Source organism: Ursus arctos, unplaced genomic scaffold (genome assembly GCF_023065955.2).
Source record: "Ursus arctos isolate Adak ecotype North America unplaced genomic scaffold, UrsArc2.0 scaffold_3, whole genome shotgun sequence".
Taxonomy (NCBI): domain Eukaryota; kingdom Metazoa; phylum Chordata; class Mammalia; order Carnivora; family Ursidae; genus Ursus; species Ursus arctos.
In genome coordinates, this window is record NW_026622985.1 from 100528748 (window position 1) to 100544598 (window position 15851).

The window sequence follows — 15851 nt, forward strand, 5'->3', positions numbered from 1 at the left end:
TACGCAACTAATGAATCATCGAACTTTACATCGGAAACCGGGGATGTACTGTATGGTGACTAACATAATATAATAAAAAAACATTAAAATAAAAAAAAGAGATACACACACTCAATGTGATGAATCCCCTATCAAAATCCCAATAATGTTTTTGCAGAAACAGAAAAATACATTCTAAAATGCATATGGAATTTCTAGGAAACCAGAATAGCTGAAACAATCTTGAAAAAGAAAAGCAAAGTTGGAGATCTCACACTTCCCAATTTCAAAACTTATTACAAAGCTACAGTATCAAAACAGTATGGCACAAGCTTAAGGACAGACACACAGATCAATGGATAGAATTGAAAGCCCAGACTAAACTTTCACATCTATTTTAATTGATTTTTGATAGAAGTGCCGAGACCATTTAATGCAGAAGGAACAGTCTTCAAAAAATGGTGTTAGGAAAAATAGATATCCACAAATAAATGAAGTTGGACCCTTGCCTTACATCATATATAAAAGTTAACCTCAAATGGATCAAAGACTTAATTGTAAGAGCTAAAACTATAAGACTTGTAGAAGAAAACATAGAGGAAAATATTCATGACATTGGGTTTGGCAATGATTTCCCAAATATGACACCAAGAACATAGGCAACAAAAGAAAACAGATAAATTGGACACCACTGAAATTAAAAACTTCTATGGATCAAAGAAGACTATCAAGAAAGTGAAAAGACATCCCACAGAATGAGAGAAAATATTTGCAAATCACAAATATGATAAAGGTTTTATATCCAAAATACACAAAGAACTCCTAAAACTCAACAACAAAAAGACAAATAAGCCAATTATAAAATGGACAAAGGACTTGAATAAACATCTCTCCAAAGAAGACAGATATACAAATGGCCAAAAAGCACACTGAAAGATGCTCAACATCACTAATCATCAGGAAAATGCAAATAAAAACCACACTAGCAGGATGGCTATAATGAAAAAAAAAAACTGGAAAACACCAATATTGAAGAGGATGTGAAGAAACTGGAGCCCTCATACGATGCTGGAGGGAACATAAAATGGTACAAACACTAAAAAAAAAAACAGTTTGGCAGTTCACACAGAATTACCATATGACCCAGCAATTTCACTCCTAGGTATATATACAAATACATGTACACAGTAGTGCTACTGGTACTAGCCAAAAAGTGGGAAACCACCCAAATGTCTACCAGCAGATGAATGCACAAACTGTGCTATATGCATACAAGAGAATATTATTCAGCTATAAAAAGGATTGAGGTACCGATACACATAACATGGATGGAGCTTGAAATATTATGCTAAATGAATGAAATTATTGTTCCATATAATGAAAAGGAGCAATATATTGAGTGATTAAAGCTTATGGATGATAAGTGAAATGAATGATAGCAAAATTATAAGGGATGGGAGGCAGAAGTTAGGAATATTTTTATAAGGTCCCTGCACTACTCATGAAGTAGTATTGGGTTATTTGAAATTGGATCCAGGTTAGCTGTAAATGTAATGGTAAACTCTCAAACAATCACTAAAATAATTTTTAAAAGAAGTATAATTGGGGTTCCTGGCTGGCTCAGTCAGTAGAGTATGCAACTCTTGAACTTGGGGTTGTTGAGTTCAAGCCCCATGTTAGGTGTAGAGATTGCTCAAAAATAAAATCTTTTTTAAAAATAAAAATTAAAAAGTATGAACGATATACTAAGAAAAAAGAGAAAATGAAATCATATAACTGCTCAGTTAAAATCACAGAAGGCAGGAAAAGAGGGGAAGTTTTTTTTTTTAAAGAAACAAAGGACAAATAAACTGTAGAAACAGTTTGTTAATCTCCACAAAATAACTTGCTGGTTGTGCTGAACTCATAGATAAAGTTGGGAAGAACCAACATCTTATACAGAGTGAGTGTGAGTCTTCCTCTTCAGGGACATGGAATATCTCTTCATTTACTTAGATCAACCTTGATTTCTTCCATCAGCTTTGTGGTTTACCTCATAGAGATCTTGTATGTATTTTATTAGATTTATACCTAAGTATTTCATTTTTTGGTGCTAATATAAATGGTATTCTGCTTTTAATTTCAAATCCCTCTTGTTCATTGCCAATCTATAGGAAAGTGGTTGGCTTTTGTATCCTGGGACCTTGTTACAATTGTTTATTAGTTCAAAGGGGGGTTTTTTTTGGTGTTTTGGTTCTGGGTTTTTGTGGGGGTTTTTCGCCAATTCTTTGGGATTTTCTACATAATCATGTCATCTGTCAACAAAGATAGCTTTATTTCTTCCTTCCCAATCTGCATACTTTAATTTCCTTTTCTTGTCATACTGCATTAGCTAGGACTTTTGATATGAGGTTGAATAGGTGGTAAGAACGGACGTTCTTGCCTTGTCAGAGGAGTAAAGCATCTAGAGTTTCACCATTAAGCATGATGTAAACTGTAGTGTTTTTGTAGTGTTCTTTCTAAGTTGAAGGAGTTCCCCTCTATTTCTTATGTGCTGAGAGTTTTTATTGAGAATGAGTATTGAATTTTCTCAAATACCTTTTCTGCATCTATTGATACGGTCATGTGAACTTTCTTCTTTAGCTTATTGATGTTATGGGTTACATTAATTGATTTCTGAATGTTAAATAAGTCTTGTATACCTAAGATAAGTCCCATTTGGTCATGGTATGTAATTCTTTTTATACATTGCTGAATTCTATTTGCAATATTTTACTAAAGAATTTGGATCTATGTTCATGAGGATATTGGTTTGTAGTCTTATATCTTTAGCTGGTGGTGGTATTAAGGAAATGCTGACCTTATGAAAGGGGAATTCTCTGTACTATCTAGTTAATTTATCAGTAAATGTTTTTACATAAAAACTATTAATTAAAAAATCTACCTTGATTTAATCAGGAAACAGCTCCCTCTCTATGAAACATATCAGCGCATAAACCAATTCAGGTTCAGAGAAACTGTGCTTTAGCTGCAGTGGTTGGCAACCAGCATGCACTGATGTCCCAGGTTATTGTAGAGACTGTACTAGTAGCCTGGCCTTTGTGATACTTTTACATACCTCCCAAAACTTTCAGTTAGGGCAGAAAAATTACCAATGTCTGAAATAGGTTCACATTACCCAATCAAACTCCTTTGATACAATGAATATGTACTAATTGCTTTTGACAAGATTTTTTAAACGTCTGGTACATGGTGAGCACAGCATTTTTAGCATGAATATCTTTATCATGTTAGTTTTTAGATCATAACAGGACACTGTTCTTTACCAAAGTGATAAATTGCTTCTAACTATATGGGATTCAACAACAAAGAATGAATATGCTCCATTTTCTATTCAGAAAACAAGTTTTTAAGAGAGCTCTTTTGTTATACCCATGACTTTATAGACAAAGAACTGAAATAAGATGATTTCTCCTCATTTCTCCAGTGCACTAGATATTTTCATCAGTGTTACTTTACCACTATTGTAATGTGAACAGGAATGATGTAATCATCATACCTCTTGTTAGACATTAAATATATATATATATGTATGCATTTTGCCAGAGGAGTTAAAATAATTTATCCTAAAATCTTTTTCTTTCTTTATTAAAAATGAAAAAAAAAATCTAGCATAATCTCTAGCAAAGAAAATATTTTAGGAACTCCTACCAGTATACCTGAGTTTCTACAGTGACCGCTGCTGTGGGAGGAGGAGAGACTGCAGATTTCTCCCAAAACTGCTGGATCTCATGTGTCGCAAAATACGGAAAAGGACTTATTTGTGGGGAGGGGAAGGAAGCCCTAGGGTAGAAGCAAGTTTAGGAATAGAAATCAATAATAAATCTGTGTTAGTATAAAATTAAAGGCAATACTAAAGATTAAGAGAAATAAATTGAAGGAAATGCTTTTTCAGTGACAATTAAACTTGAAAGTCGTGTTAAGGAAGAAGATGGACTCTGTGCCTCTGACTTCTGCTCCTTACATTTATTCTCAGTGTCAAGGACTGTGTTAAGAGAGGCAGGAATAGAATATGCATTGGGTAGGATTACAAAGAAGAAATGTAAGAGCACTGAACTATTAAATAGGAGAGGAGGAGGATGTTGAACCAATAGAACCATTCTGACCCACGTAGGTGTCTAGTGGGGACTATGCAGAGGGGCACGTGAAAACCCTGTGGGCAGGGCGTACTAAAGATCCATACATTCCCAGCATTACTGTCCATGACTTGTCTCTGGTCATCAAGGAAAAACGTCATCCTCAACCTGCAAACTCCAGCTGCCATTCTAGAATTTGGACGCTTTCTCTGCTTTGCCTCTACACAGACAAGAGACAGTATAAGATTCCCCTCCATATCAATGTTACCCACTTAAATAGCCAGGCCTTCCCAGCCTTGGACCCTCTTCTCTGAGACATGCAGGCATCACCACCTTTCTGGTCACGATGTTTACACACGCGTCTCTTTAATATGGTGCCATGCACGACAGCTGAGTGCTTAGGCATCAGAGCACAGGTGCCCAGCCCGTTCATTCCAGGCACATCCCCTCCCTTCTGTGTGTGACTGAGCAGGGCAACCACACACCACTGGTCATGTATGTACACAACAAATTGTCTCTTGTCTTCTTCAGTCCTTTCTCTTCAGATCACTCCCAGGACATTCAATTCGTGTTTTGAAACTCTAAAATAAATTAGTCATGTGAGTGCTTTTGCAAAGCACACTGAACAGCACCACGGAGAAGGGACCCCACAAGGCTTTTAGAAAATGCAAACATATTCCACCTATGTGCAGTATCTTAGGCCCATCTTTAGACAAACAAAACACTAATGCCATAACATTAAAATATAAATCATCAAGAGCACTTTTTGGGAGTGAGACCAAAAACAGAACACACTGCCTGGAGGAAGGATAAGGGACATGCTCCCCACCACATCTTCTTCAGACATCAACCATGTCAGCTATGATTTTGTCAAGAATTACAAAGTAAGAATTACAAGGTTAAATTTCCAAGCAAAAGCCTGCAAAGAAATATTCTGTGTAGCTAACAAGAAAAACCATTTCTTTTGGACAGAAAACATGCTGGTAGTAAAATTGTTGTTTGTTAAACACTTGGATGCAGGGGGAAAATTTTTAATGGGGATTTTTCTTAGGACTTTATGGAGTTCAACAAAGATACCTTAAAATGGATACAGAGAGTAACAGGCACCGTACTAAGCACTTCATAGACATAAGACACTTTTTAATCTAACCACAGTTATAAGGTGGTTAATAGTACACCCATTTAAGATTATTCCTGTTACGAGTGACAGAAAACCAGACCCAAACTGGCTGAAGCATACAGGAAACCTATTCACTCAGGTAAGTAAAAAACAGAGAAGGGCTGGCTTTGCGGCTTCAGCTATGTCGCCAGGGCTTGGACCCTGCCCCAATCAGTGCGGTTTCCTGTGTGATCCTCTTCTGAAGTTCACGGGACGGCCCCACAGCACCAGCTCTCTTGACATGAGAGCTGGAACAGCTGCAGTTTCATGTCTTCTCTTGTTTCTACGTCAGTAGAAAGAATTAAAAGAATTTTCCAGTAGCTCCCACAAAAATACCGAGTCCACCTGACTGGCCAAGCTAGGTCATATGCACATCCCAGCTACGTCACTGTGGCCAAGACACTGACTTTCTAACTAGCTCAGGCTGGTCATGTTCCATCCTAGGACTGACGAATCCCCAGGGTTGTTGCTGAAGGGCTGGCAGATGCTGATGAGAGAAGTAGCAAATGTCCCCTTTACGTATAAGGTACCCATAGTTTCAGAAAATGAAGTAACTTGCCAAATTCAGACCCCTAAAAAGTCAGTCTAGGTCTGAATTTAGTCTACCTATCTAAACCCAAAGCTTTCCCACCCTGTCCTCTTTACAGTCCTAACGCTCTCACAGAATGAAAAACTCTAAGGACCACAGAGAGACCCCTACTTCTGTTCTAGACCCATCACCACTGAAACATAAATCAAGATTACAATATTTGTTTGGAAAGTTTAAGAACTTAAGACTAACTTAATTATGAATTTAATTTGGCTTATCAAAAAATTTTAGTTTGTTTTTAGTCTGTTTTTTAAAAATTTCCAGACAGGAGTGGCCAGCTTAGAAAATTTAATTCCACTAAGGAAACAATTATCTGAAGTAGAGCTTCAAATTACTTGTTTCACAATAGAATACTATCTATTCCAGAGTCACCTCAAACGTTTTAACTTTTAGGTCTTTTAATGACCAATGATCAATTTCTAATCAACTTGGTAACTTCTTTAGACCTGCTTTCAGAGGTCTAAAAAAAGGGGGGGGGGACGATTTGCATTTTTATGTTTTATTTATAGTTTCAGCTTAACTTTATTTCAATAAAAGTCCAAACATAAGTTTAAATAACACAACCGAGTCACTGTCATTTAAAAAAAAAAAAAAAAGACAAACTTCTACTGATTTCTGCTTCTGGCCATGATGGGAGTTTTAGGAACCAGATTTAAGCTCTTATCTCAAAAAACTAAAAAATCAGACAAAATGTATGAAACAATGATTCTGGGGCACGTGACTATTCTCCTTAAGCAAAGGGAAACCAAGTGAACAAGGAAGAGGCCACAAGCAGAACAGGGCCAACAGTGGATCTGCGGACACAGAATTAAAACCTGCAGGAGGCCCTGTGACAGAATTAAAACCTGCAGGAGGCCCCACAGGGCGTCAGAGGCGAGGCCCTGGAGAAAGAGCCCGGGGTCTCCAGCCAGGTTCTGCTGGCTGCCAGAGAGTGGGGGACAGAGCACCCGTCCGAGCTCAAGCCCGGCCCCCGGGAAAGCGCCCGGGGTTTGCTCAGGTCGTGGGGACCCCGGGGCGCTCGAGAGAGTCAACCCACTGCTCCCAGGTAACTCAAAGTCACTCCAATGAGCATGAAAAAGCCAGCACCCAATAATATAAAATTCGCGCCCGGCATCCAATCCAAAATGGCCCGGCACCTAAAGAAGTAGAACACAGAGAATCCAGGGAAACGTCCAGGAATGACAGCGGGTGCGGGCAGTGCACCTGCAGGAAGAGACCCCCGCAGGACCGGCGCTGGAGGGCACGGCGACACAGGTCACCCGAAAACAGAGGGAGACGAACTGAGAATGAATTGAGCATCGGTGAGCTGACAGGTGCACACCTATCAAGAACGGACACAGATGTAAGTCGGCGCACAGGAGAGACATCTGAGCAAACATGGCTGAGAGCCAGTCAAACGTGCCGAACCCCCCAGGCGTCCGCAGCTCAGGGAGTCCACCCAGGGCGCGGACGAGCACACCGCGAGCGTGCGCCACGTGGCCGTGCGCGAGACGGGGGCCGGCGAGCGTGCTCTGTGCGAGGGAGACGAGCCGGCGACGGACAGGTCGGCCGAGTGCCAGGGCAAAGCCGCCGAGCATGCGCAGTATGGCCGTGCGCGGGTCCGCGCCGCAGAGCAAGCGCGCTGTGGCCCCGAACTTGGGGCCCGGCGCGGGGCGGGGCGGGGCCGTTGAGCATGCGCGCCGGGTTGCTGGGCAACGACGAGCGGCGCGGAGGCCTGGGACCGGGTTTGGTGCCGGGAGCAGGTGCGGCCGGAGCTAGCGGGGCGGGAGGGGCCGCGGGGACCGTGCCGGGCAGCCCAGATCCTCGGTCCCCAGTACCGCCGGCTTTATCTTGGCCGCTCTCGGGAGGGCCCCAAAGCGGGGACGGTGTCTGAACGCGGTGACGCCGCCCGTCACTGGGAGGGAGCCGAGCCCAAAGGTACGGGGGTCCCAGAAAGCGTCGGAACCCGGGGGCGCTACCCGCTCAGGGCCGGCTCGTCCAGACGTACAGACAGGGAGCCCACGGGTCACCCGGAATAGCCGGCAGGTGTCCCACTGTCCTGTGCGTGCTTCTCATTAGCACACGGCCACTGCGACGGAGCGGCAGCTAAGGACTTGGGCACCAGGATGGGCAGTGTTGTTACCAAGCCCTAACACTGTTAACCAGTTGTTAGTAATGCAGTTAACCAAGAAAGAATATTCCCATTCATGTTGGCTCTTCAAACTGGCCAAGGATTAAGTTTCTAACCCGCCACTCCTGCAGACCAATTATGTAATCCTGAAGAAGTCACTCATCTCTGGAGTTGGACAAAATATCTGATGGGTCCCAACCCTGAACTGTGATGACACTACAGGATGTAGAAGGGGCAGAGTTTTCAAAAGCTCACAGTACAGATACTCGAGGTAAAACTGTGGAGTGTAGACAGCTAGCTGCGACTATTAAAGAGTTTCAGTGTGATGTAAATTCTGTTCTGCCAGGCGATAGGCATTTCGAAAGTAGAAGATTCTGGAAGGGATCCACAGCATTTTAAATATCTTGTACCATTTCTGCAGTCTACACAGTCCTGATGCAACACTAGACAGAAATTTCCTTCGTGCATCTCAAGGCCAGAATTGAAAGCGAGCAGGGAGAGGCTGCAATGAACACCATGTAGTTTCTAAAGCGGCTTCACAGCCACTGAGCCCTGGAGACCTCACAGCTCTGTTTCCACAAACCCCACTTCTACCCTCTGCACTAATTTAAGGCAGGTGTTGATCCTTAGATACATAGTTTGGAGTAATTCCTTGCTACTCTTAAAAGTAGGCCTCATTTCCTAGATTAATAATTTACCGTTTTTCCCCCATTCTGTGTATTTTGGCCTTGTCTTGAGAAGCTATACCTTTGCCTAAAAATTAAAACGACCGATTCAAATTCTTCCCCCCGTTTCAAAGGGAATTAGAGCAAAATAACCATTTACAGAGTATCTTCTGCATGAAAAGGCCCATTCAGATACTCTCCAAAGATGGTCTCATTTAATCCTAAACATAACCCTGCAAGGAGTGTATTATTACACCTGTTTCAAGGTGAGGCAACTGGAAGTCAGACAGTCAGCATCTCACCCAGCTCACAGCTAGAGCAAGACTGGAAGCCAGGTTTGCCCCCCATTCTGTCCATGTTCCAGACAGACTGCAGGCAGCCAGTTACTCCCCATGCATCCCAGTATATTCATTGTTCCCTTTCCCCCCTAAATAATAACCAGTGCCGAGGTCCTGAGTGCCTTTGCTCCTCTGGTACCTGTAGTGTAGTGTGTTCACTTTCCTCTTATCTGTCCTGCAAATCCCAGTTTAAATGTTCTCTCTTTAGAGGTATTTCACTTACGGGGCTGCCCGGCTGGCTCAGCTGGCGAAGCATCTGCCTGCGGCTCAGGTCATGATCTCAGGGTCCTGGGATCGAGCCCCGCGTCAGGCTCCCTGCTCGGCGGGGGTCTGCTTCTCCCTCTGTGTGCTCTCTAATAAATAAAATCTTTAAAAAAAGAAAAGAGGTATTTCACTTACTATTCTCTGGTCTTTTCAGTTTCAAATTTTGTTGTACTTACATATTATATAGACCAATGCACTGTTCTCATTCAAATTCGTATGTTCCCTCCAGCTAGCTGGAGGTTTGAGGACAGGGCCCCACCAGTCATGACTGGCTTGCATCCCACCAGAATCACAGTGCGTAGCTTAGTGCTGTGCTCTGGTAGGCATTTCCATAGCAATCAGACTCTCAAACATACCTTCCCTCTAGACTTTATAAGAGATGTTTACATACACTCTAACTTGGACTTTCTGTTGATTATGTTTTTACAGTGGAAGAATTAAAGGAATGTGATATGATGATATAACTTGATATAGCCAAGCAGCAAGTTTGCCTGACTCAGCATGTCAAAAAACAAGGTACAGAATCCTGTTCTAAAAAAAAAAAAAAAAAATACTGTTTTAAATCAAATCTTGCCATCTGCAATGACATGGACGGAACTAGAGGGTATTATGCTAAGCGAAATAAGTCAGAGAAAAAGACAGTTATCATATGATTTCACTCATATGTGGAATTTAAGAAACAAAACAGGATCAAAGGGGAAGGGAGGGAAAAATAAAACAACAAAATCAGAGAGGGAGATAACCCATAAGAGACTCTTAATCATAGGAAATAAACAGGGCTGCTGGTGGGGAAGGGGGTGGGGGAATGAGGTAACCGGGTGATGGACATTAACGAGGGCACATGATGGAATAAGCACTGGGTTTTATATAAGACTGAGAATCACTGACCTCTACCTCTGAAACTAATAATACATTATGGGCTAATTAATTGAATTTAAATTCAAAAAAATTTTTAAATAAAACAGTTTTACTCATGACTATATTTTAATTCAGCTGTTTGAAAGTATAAAAATAAAGTTGCAAACCTCACTCCAATGAGGAACTATCCACCATAGTACTGACTGCAAGCAGGTCATAGGTGCCCAGCAGTTTTATTCCTTGTTAAGTTTTTGCCAAAAAAAGCACATACTTAAATGCAAGATTCCCTTTCATATTCCAGAAGCAAGATTTCGCCTCGAATCTAATTTAATTGTAATGAAACAGAATGTGTTCAGGCATGTACAGCTTTTATAGGTCATAATGAATTAATTCATATTATATTTAAGACCTTAGTAATTAAATGAAAAGATGTTACTATGTCACCAACATAAATGATGAGACTGGGCTTTCCCACACTTATGTAACGTGGGTCAAGCATTCTTCACTATTAAAGTTGGTCTAGTATGCCACCCGGATTGAGTATTAAAGCCTAAGTTTTCGTCCAAATGATATATAATGTTCCATATATAAGTCTTTTTTCCTACTTTTTAGGGTCGTTCATTGAAACAAGATAACTTAGCAGTCACTGCAGTTGCTTTACAAGATCACATCTTACATGATCTTCAACTTCGAAATCTTTCAGCAGCAGATCATTCCAAGACAAAGGTACAAAAGAGAGAGAGCAGATCCAAATCTCTAAAAAGAAATACAAAAGCAATAATAGATACTGGACTTAAAAAAACTATACAAGGCCCTAAAGTGGAAGATCCAGAAAAAGAATATGTTCTTGATCCAAAACCACCACCATTAACTTTAGGTAAGTTAATCTTGTCATTCATATTTTGGCTCATTAGAGCTAAGGAATCTAGTTGAGATTAATAGTACAATTTTTTCTGGAACAGAAATGGTTCTAATTTATAATCTTACAGAAAGAATGTATGTAGTAAAGTTTGAAAATGACGATGGGGACAATATGAGCAAGAAAATAAAGACAGTACTACATAGGATAAATAAAAATAGTAGAATACAATTAATATCCACTAATCCACATGGATGGAAATCAATCAATCAATCAATAATGGAAAAGAAAAAGCTCGCTCTTACAGTACAATGACAACTAATAAATTTATAGACAGGGGCCAGAAATAGAAAATAACCACCCAGCCAACAGCACGGTAAGATCAAGCATCAGTGGAAGCTAAGACGCAGGATGTGGACGCAGCCTCTCAGCGCGCCCACGCACCACAGCGGAAGCATAGCAGCCTCATATTGGTGACACTGTGCCAGCAGCACCCTGACCACGTGACCCAAGTGCCATCACCAAAGGGATACATGCTGACATGCCCCCCACCCCATGCTCTGAGAAACGTGCAGCAACCCCTTCAGGGTATTCTTGCCAAAATGCGTATCTGAATTTAATCACAAGAACACCACACCCACCCAAACTGACGGACACTCTACACACTTCCTGGCCAGTACTCTTCAAAAGTGTCAAGAAAAGCAAGTGAAGACAGAGAAACTGTCCCAGATACAAGAGACAAAGGGGACATGACAACTGAGTGCTATGTGTAATCTGAGTCCCAAAAAAGGACTTCAGTGAGACAAGAACGAAATCCAGTACGGAATACAGATTAATTGGCAGTGTTAGATCAATGTTAATTTCCTCGTTTTGATCATTGAACTAGGGTTATGAAAATATTAACATTTGGAAAAACTGGGTAAAAGGCACATGAGGATTCTTTATACTGACTTTACAACCTTTTGCAAGTCTCAAATTATTTTAAACTGTAAATTCAGAAATAGAAAAGATTTTTAAAGATTTTTAAATGATGCTGGGCATGGAAACTAGGTTTGTCTGGGGGCGTTGTGCCCTTGCACAAGTGCAATGGATGGAGGAGGTGCGGGGAGTCCTGCGGGCTGCAGCTGCAGGTGTAGAGCCTGCTGCTACTGCAAGGCCAGTGGAGACTCATTACTTCCCGCTGCGCTGCAGACGGTGCCACTCGTCCTCTGGGAAATGGCGTAGCTCAAAAACACACAGAGGCTCGGAGGGATGTCATGCAGTCATGTAGTGAGTATCCTGTGCATTTATAACTTATGAAGATGACCAACTAGATGACCATCATAGTCAGTTTAGCAGGAGAGGTTTAAATTAGACATCAGGAAGGACTTCCCAATTTGGAAAATAAGTGAGGTTAAAAAGGAGCTCTTTATGAAAAAGAAATTTTTAACTATGATGCATATTAGTTACCAATACGTGTTGAACCATATGCTCTTCATTATTATCTATTTATCATATTGCACTCGGGTCTCTTCTTGCTGATTTTCTGGAGTTCTTTATGCACTCAGCATATTAATCCCTGTTGATGTAGCCACTGAGAAGGTCTCTCAGTCTGGCACTGTCTTTTAATTTTATGTGTTATTTTATATTGAATAAAACCTTCATTCTGATTACTGTTAAATCCATCAGTTTTTCTCTTTATTATTTATGCTTTGGGTGATTAAGAAATCCTTACCCATTCTGAGATCACAAAGATTTTCCCACATTTTCTTTATTTACCTTCACAGTTTTGCCTTTCATATTCAGACCTCATCACAGTTTATTTTGCATACAGTACTGGCAAAATCAATTGATATAAAAATTGACATTAGATTCCTCCCTCAAACCATTAGCTATTTTTTCTTTGTGGACCAGCAGCACCACCTTTTGCCTATGCCAAGTTTTCCATGTTCATACAAGGCAGGGAGAAAGAAAGAGTCGGATGTATGATTTAGGGGCTTCCGTTTCTACGTCAGGATTTTACTGTTTTAATTCTTCATAGTTTTGTAATATGTCTTAATAACTGGCAAGAAAAGACCCCAAATTTATTCCCCCAAATCTCAGAAGTATATTCTTTCCATACACTAAAATACAGGGGGTGATATTCTAATTTTATCTTTGTGGAGACATGCCTTCTAAAACCTTCCATTACTCTGCATCCATATGGACCAGCTTCTCTGTGGGACTGGTGCAAAGCCGTCAGCCTGGGATGTCTTCTCGGCATCACCCTGTGGGCTGACTCCCTTTGGTTCTCTTGCACTGGATCCTCTCTCCCTGATCGCACAGCTTCTCCTTCTTAGTTGACGCCCTTATTGGGGAGAAGTGGCTCCTCCAGCATCTTCCTGGGAAAGTGCATAAGAGACCAGTGTACAAGCTTATAGACACAAAGATATCTTTATTCTCTCACAGTCCATTGACAGTGAATAAAGAATTTCAACATGGGAGTCTTTCTCAGAATTTTGAAAAATTTGCCTTCTCACGTCTGGGTTGTTGGAAGCAAGTCTGATGTAATTCTGACTCCTGACCCTTTTTGAGACCTGTCGTCTCTCCCTCCCTCTTTCTCTCATACACACAAACACACAAAACTTTGAGATCTGCTTTTTGTCCGTACAGCTGTGACGTTTCACAGTGGTGGGATTTGGTGTGAATCCTTCGTTCTGGGCCTTCCTGGGGCCTCTCAAAGAAACTCACATCCTCTTCTGGGAAATGTTCTAGGCTATTTTAAGATCTTTACTCTTGATTTTCTGTTTTCTTTATGGAATGTCTGTCTTTCAGATGTCAGGCCTCCTAGATTGTTCCTTTAGGTTTCTTATCTTCTGTCTCCTGCTTTATCTCGTCTTCCTACTTTCTATGAGATACTTTCACTTCCTCTTCCAGTCTTTGAGTTGACTTTCACGTTTCTACTATAAGATCTTTGATTTTTAAGAGTTCTTTTTTGTACACTGAATGTTCCTGGTACAGCTTCCTGTTCTTGTTTTGTATATGTAACACTTCACTTTCTATCTGAAGAGAGCCCACAGGGTGGCACTTTACCCATTCCCTCATTTGGGGGTGGTGTGCGGGTGGACGCTGGTGCTCGTGCCCCCGCCAGCACTGCGCCCCAGCTGTAGCAGCCCCCACTGGGATGTGAGCTCTGTGCTTGATCCAGAGGGGACACATGGTGGGCTCTCAAATATTGCTGAGGTAAGGAATTGATCCTGACAATAATTATACGTCATAAGAATTTTTATCAAGGGAAGAACCTGATTGATGCTCTTTCTGTGAAGGTCACTAGTGGCAAAAAACAAAACAAAAACAAACAACACACAACTTACCTGGAAGAAGACAACACTGAAGGTTGAAAGATAAATTAGGTGAAAAGTAAGAACCTTTGGCCAATACATGTGAAAACCTAGTATTCTTCAACTTTTCTTCCTGAAAATTGGATAGCAGTCCTGCCTACTGTAGAGAATATTGTGAACATGATATAGCTGTAGGGAATTCTTCATAAATAAAAGCATAAAACACAAGTGGAAGGTATTATTACCATTGACTTCAATGCAGCATGGAAGAGCAGTATTCCACATATGGTGGAAGAAAGTGGTATGTGTTGCTTTCAAATTTGTTTACCAAATAATGTCATTAAACTGTATATGAGTACTATGTTCTAAATATATTGCAACTTCTATTTCGTATTGTTTTAACTTTAGCACAGAAGCTGGGCCTCTTCGAACCTCCCCCACCGCCACTATCCTCAGGTGAATGGGAAAAAGTGAAACAAAGATCCATCCTGCAAGGAGACTCTGTGCAGCCATGCCCAGTATGCAAAGAAGACTTTGAACTTCGCCCCCAGGTGTGTAGCCTGAAGATCAGATAAGCAGGCTTGGGGACTAGACTGAGCTGGAGCCTAAGATCCCAGGCTTCATTTTTCTAGTTTCTTCCACCTACATGACCTCAAATACTTTTACATTTTCTTTTCCATTAATTAAAATGTGTGTGTGTGTGTGTGTGTGTGTGTGTGTGAAAGAGAAAGAGCTAAACACCCTCATTAAATAGTTTTGTTTATTTACTGAATGATATTCTCAAGTACAAAGTTCATACAAAAGGAATGCTCCCATTCCACCAGCTGGAAATAGCCGAGGAGCGACTGGAGGCCCTGCTAGGAGGAGCCCAATGCAGGAAGAATGAAAGCAAATGGGAATTTTAAGTTGTTTTATAAACTGAAATCATAACAGAAAAGAAAAACTAGGCTTAACTATCTCCAAAGAATTTGTGTAAGAATCTTTAAGTAAAATCTTTTAATAATCTTTATTCATGAAACTTTACCACAGTAAGATTGATGATATTATAGATAATATGTAATCAGTCTGGGTCATACGTTTTTCTGTACATACTATGTCTGCCTAATCTTTTGTAATCTCTTAGCAGTTAGGGATGCTTCTACTGCTAGAATTTTGTGTTTTGTTATAAGCTAGTGGCCACCCTACAACAGTTCCCTATGCATGCAGCATTGTGCTTCTTACAGAGCAGACACTTGGACATTTGCTGGAAAAATATAGCAAACGGAGTCAAAGCAGGTCTAAAATTCATAGCCTGGGAACCTCGGGCTTTACTCACTACCTGGCACTTATAAACTCTCAAACTTAATTTGTTTTAATGAGTTTCATCGTTAACAAGTTAGTTCACGGTCATAAAACGTTTGTTCTTCACTAATTTGAATTCACAAGTTATTTTAAACATACTCATTGTATTCCACTTCTCTATCAAGACCTAATCTTACATATATGAAAGCTGGGTATTTTGGAAAAATTTTAGCCCTTAAACCACAGAATTATCATCTAGGATAATTTAGTATTTTAGTGCAGCAAGAGTTAATAGAACCACAAGGAGTCTTTCTGCCCCCAGCAACCTCTTTTTT

At 40.7% G+C, this 15851-nt stretch overlaps 1 protein-coding gene across 2 annotated transcripts in view; it reads left to right on the forward strand.

The window, feature by feature from the left end:
- Positions 1-7497: 7497 nt before the first annotated feature.
- RNF32 (ring finger protein 32) overlaps positions 7498-15851 on the forward strand; it is a 41491-nt gene continuing 33137 nt past the window's right edge. Inside the window, exons 1-4 of one of the 2 annotated variants that reach the window (XM_057304483.1) lie at positions 7498-7584; positions 9649-9735; positions 10690-10954; positions 14644-14786. In XM_057304483.1, the coding sequence (XP_057160466.1) occupies positions 9721-9735; positions 10690-10954; positions 14644-14786 (423 nt within the window). In that variant the 5' untranslated portion in view covers positions 7498-7584; positions 9649-9720. The remainder of the gene's footprint in view (positions 7585-9648; positions 9736-10689; positions 10955-14643; positions 14787-15851) is intronic. The other variant, XM_026479219.4, reaches the window with a different exon arrangement.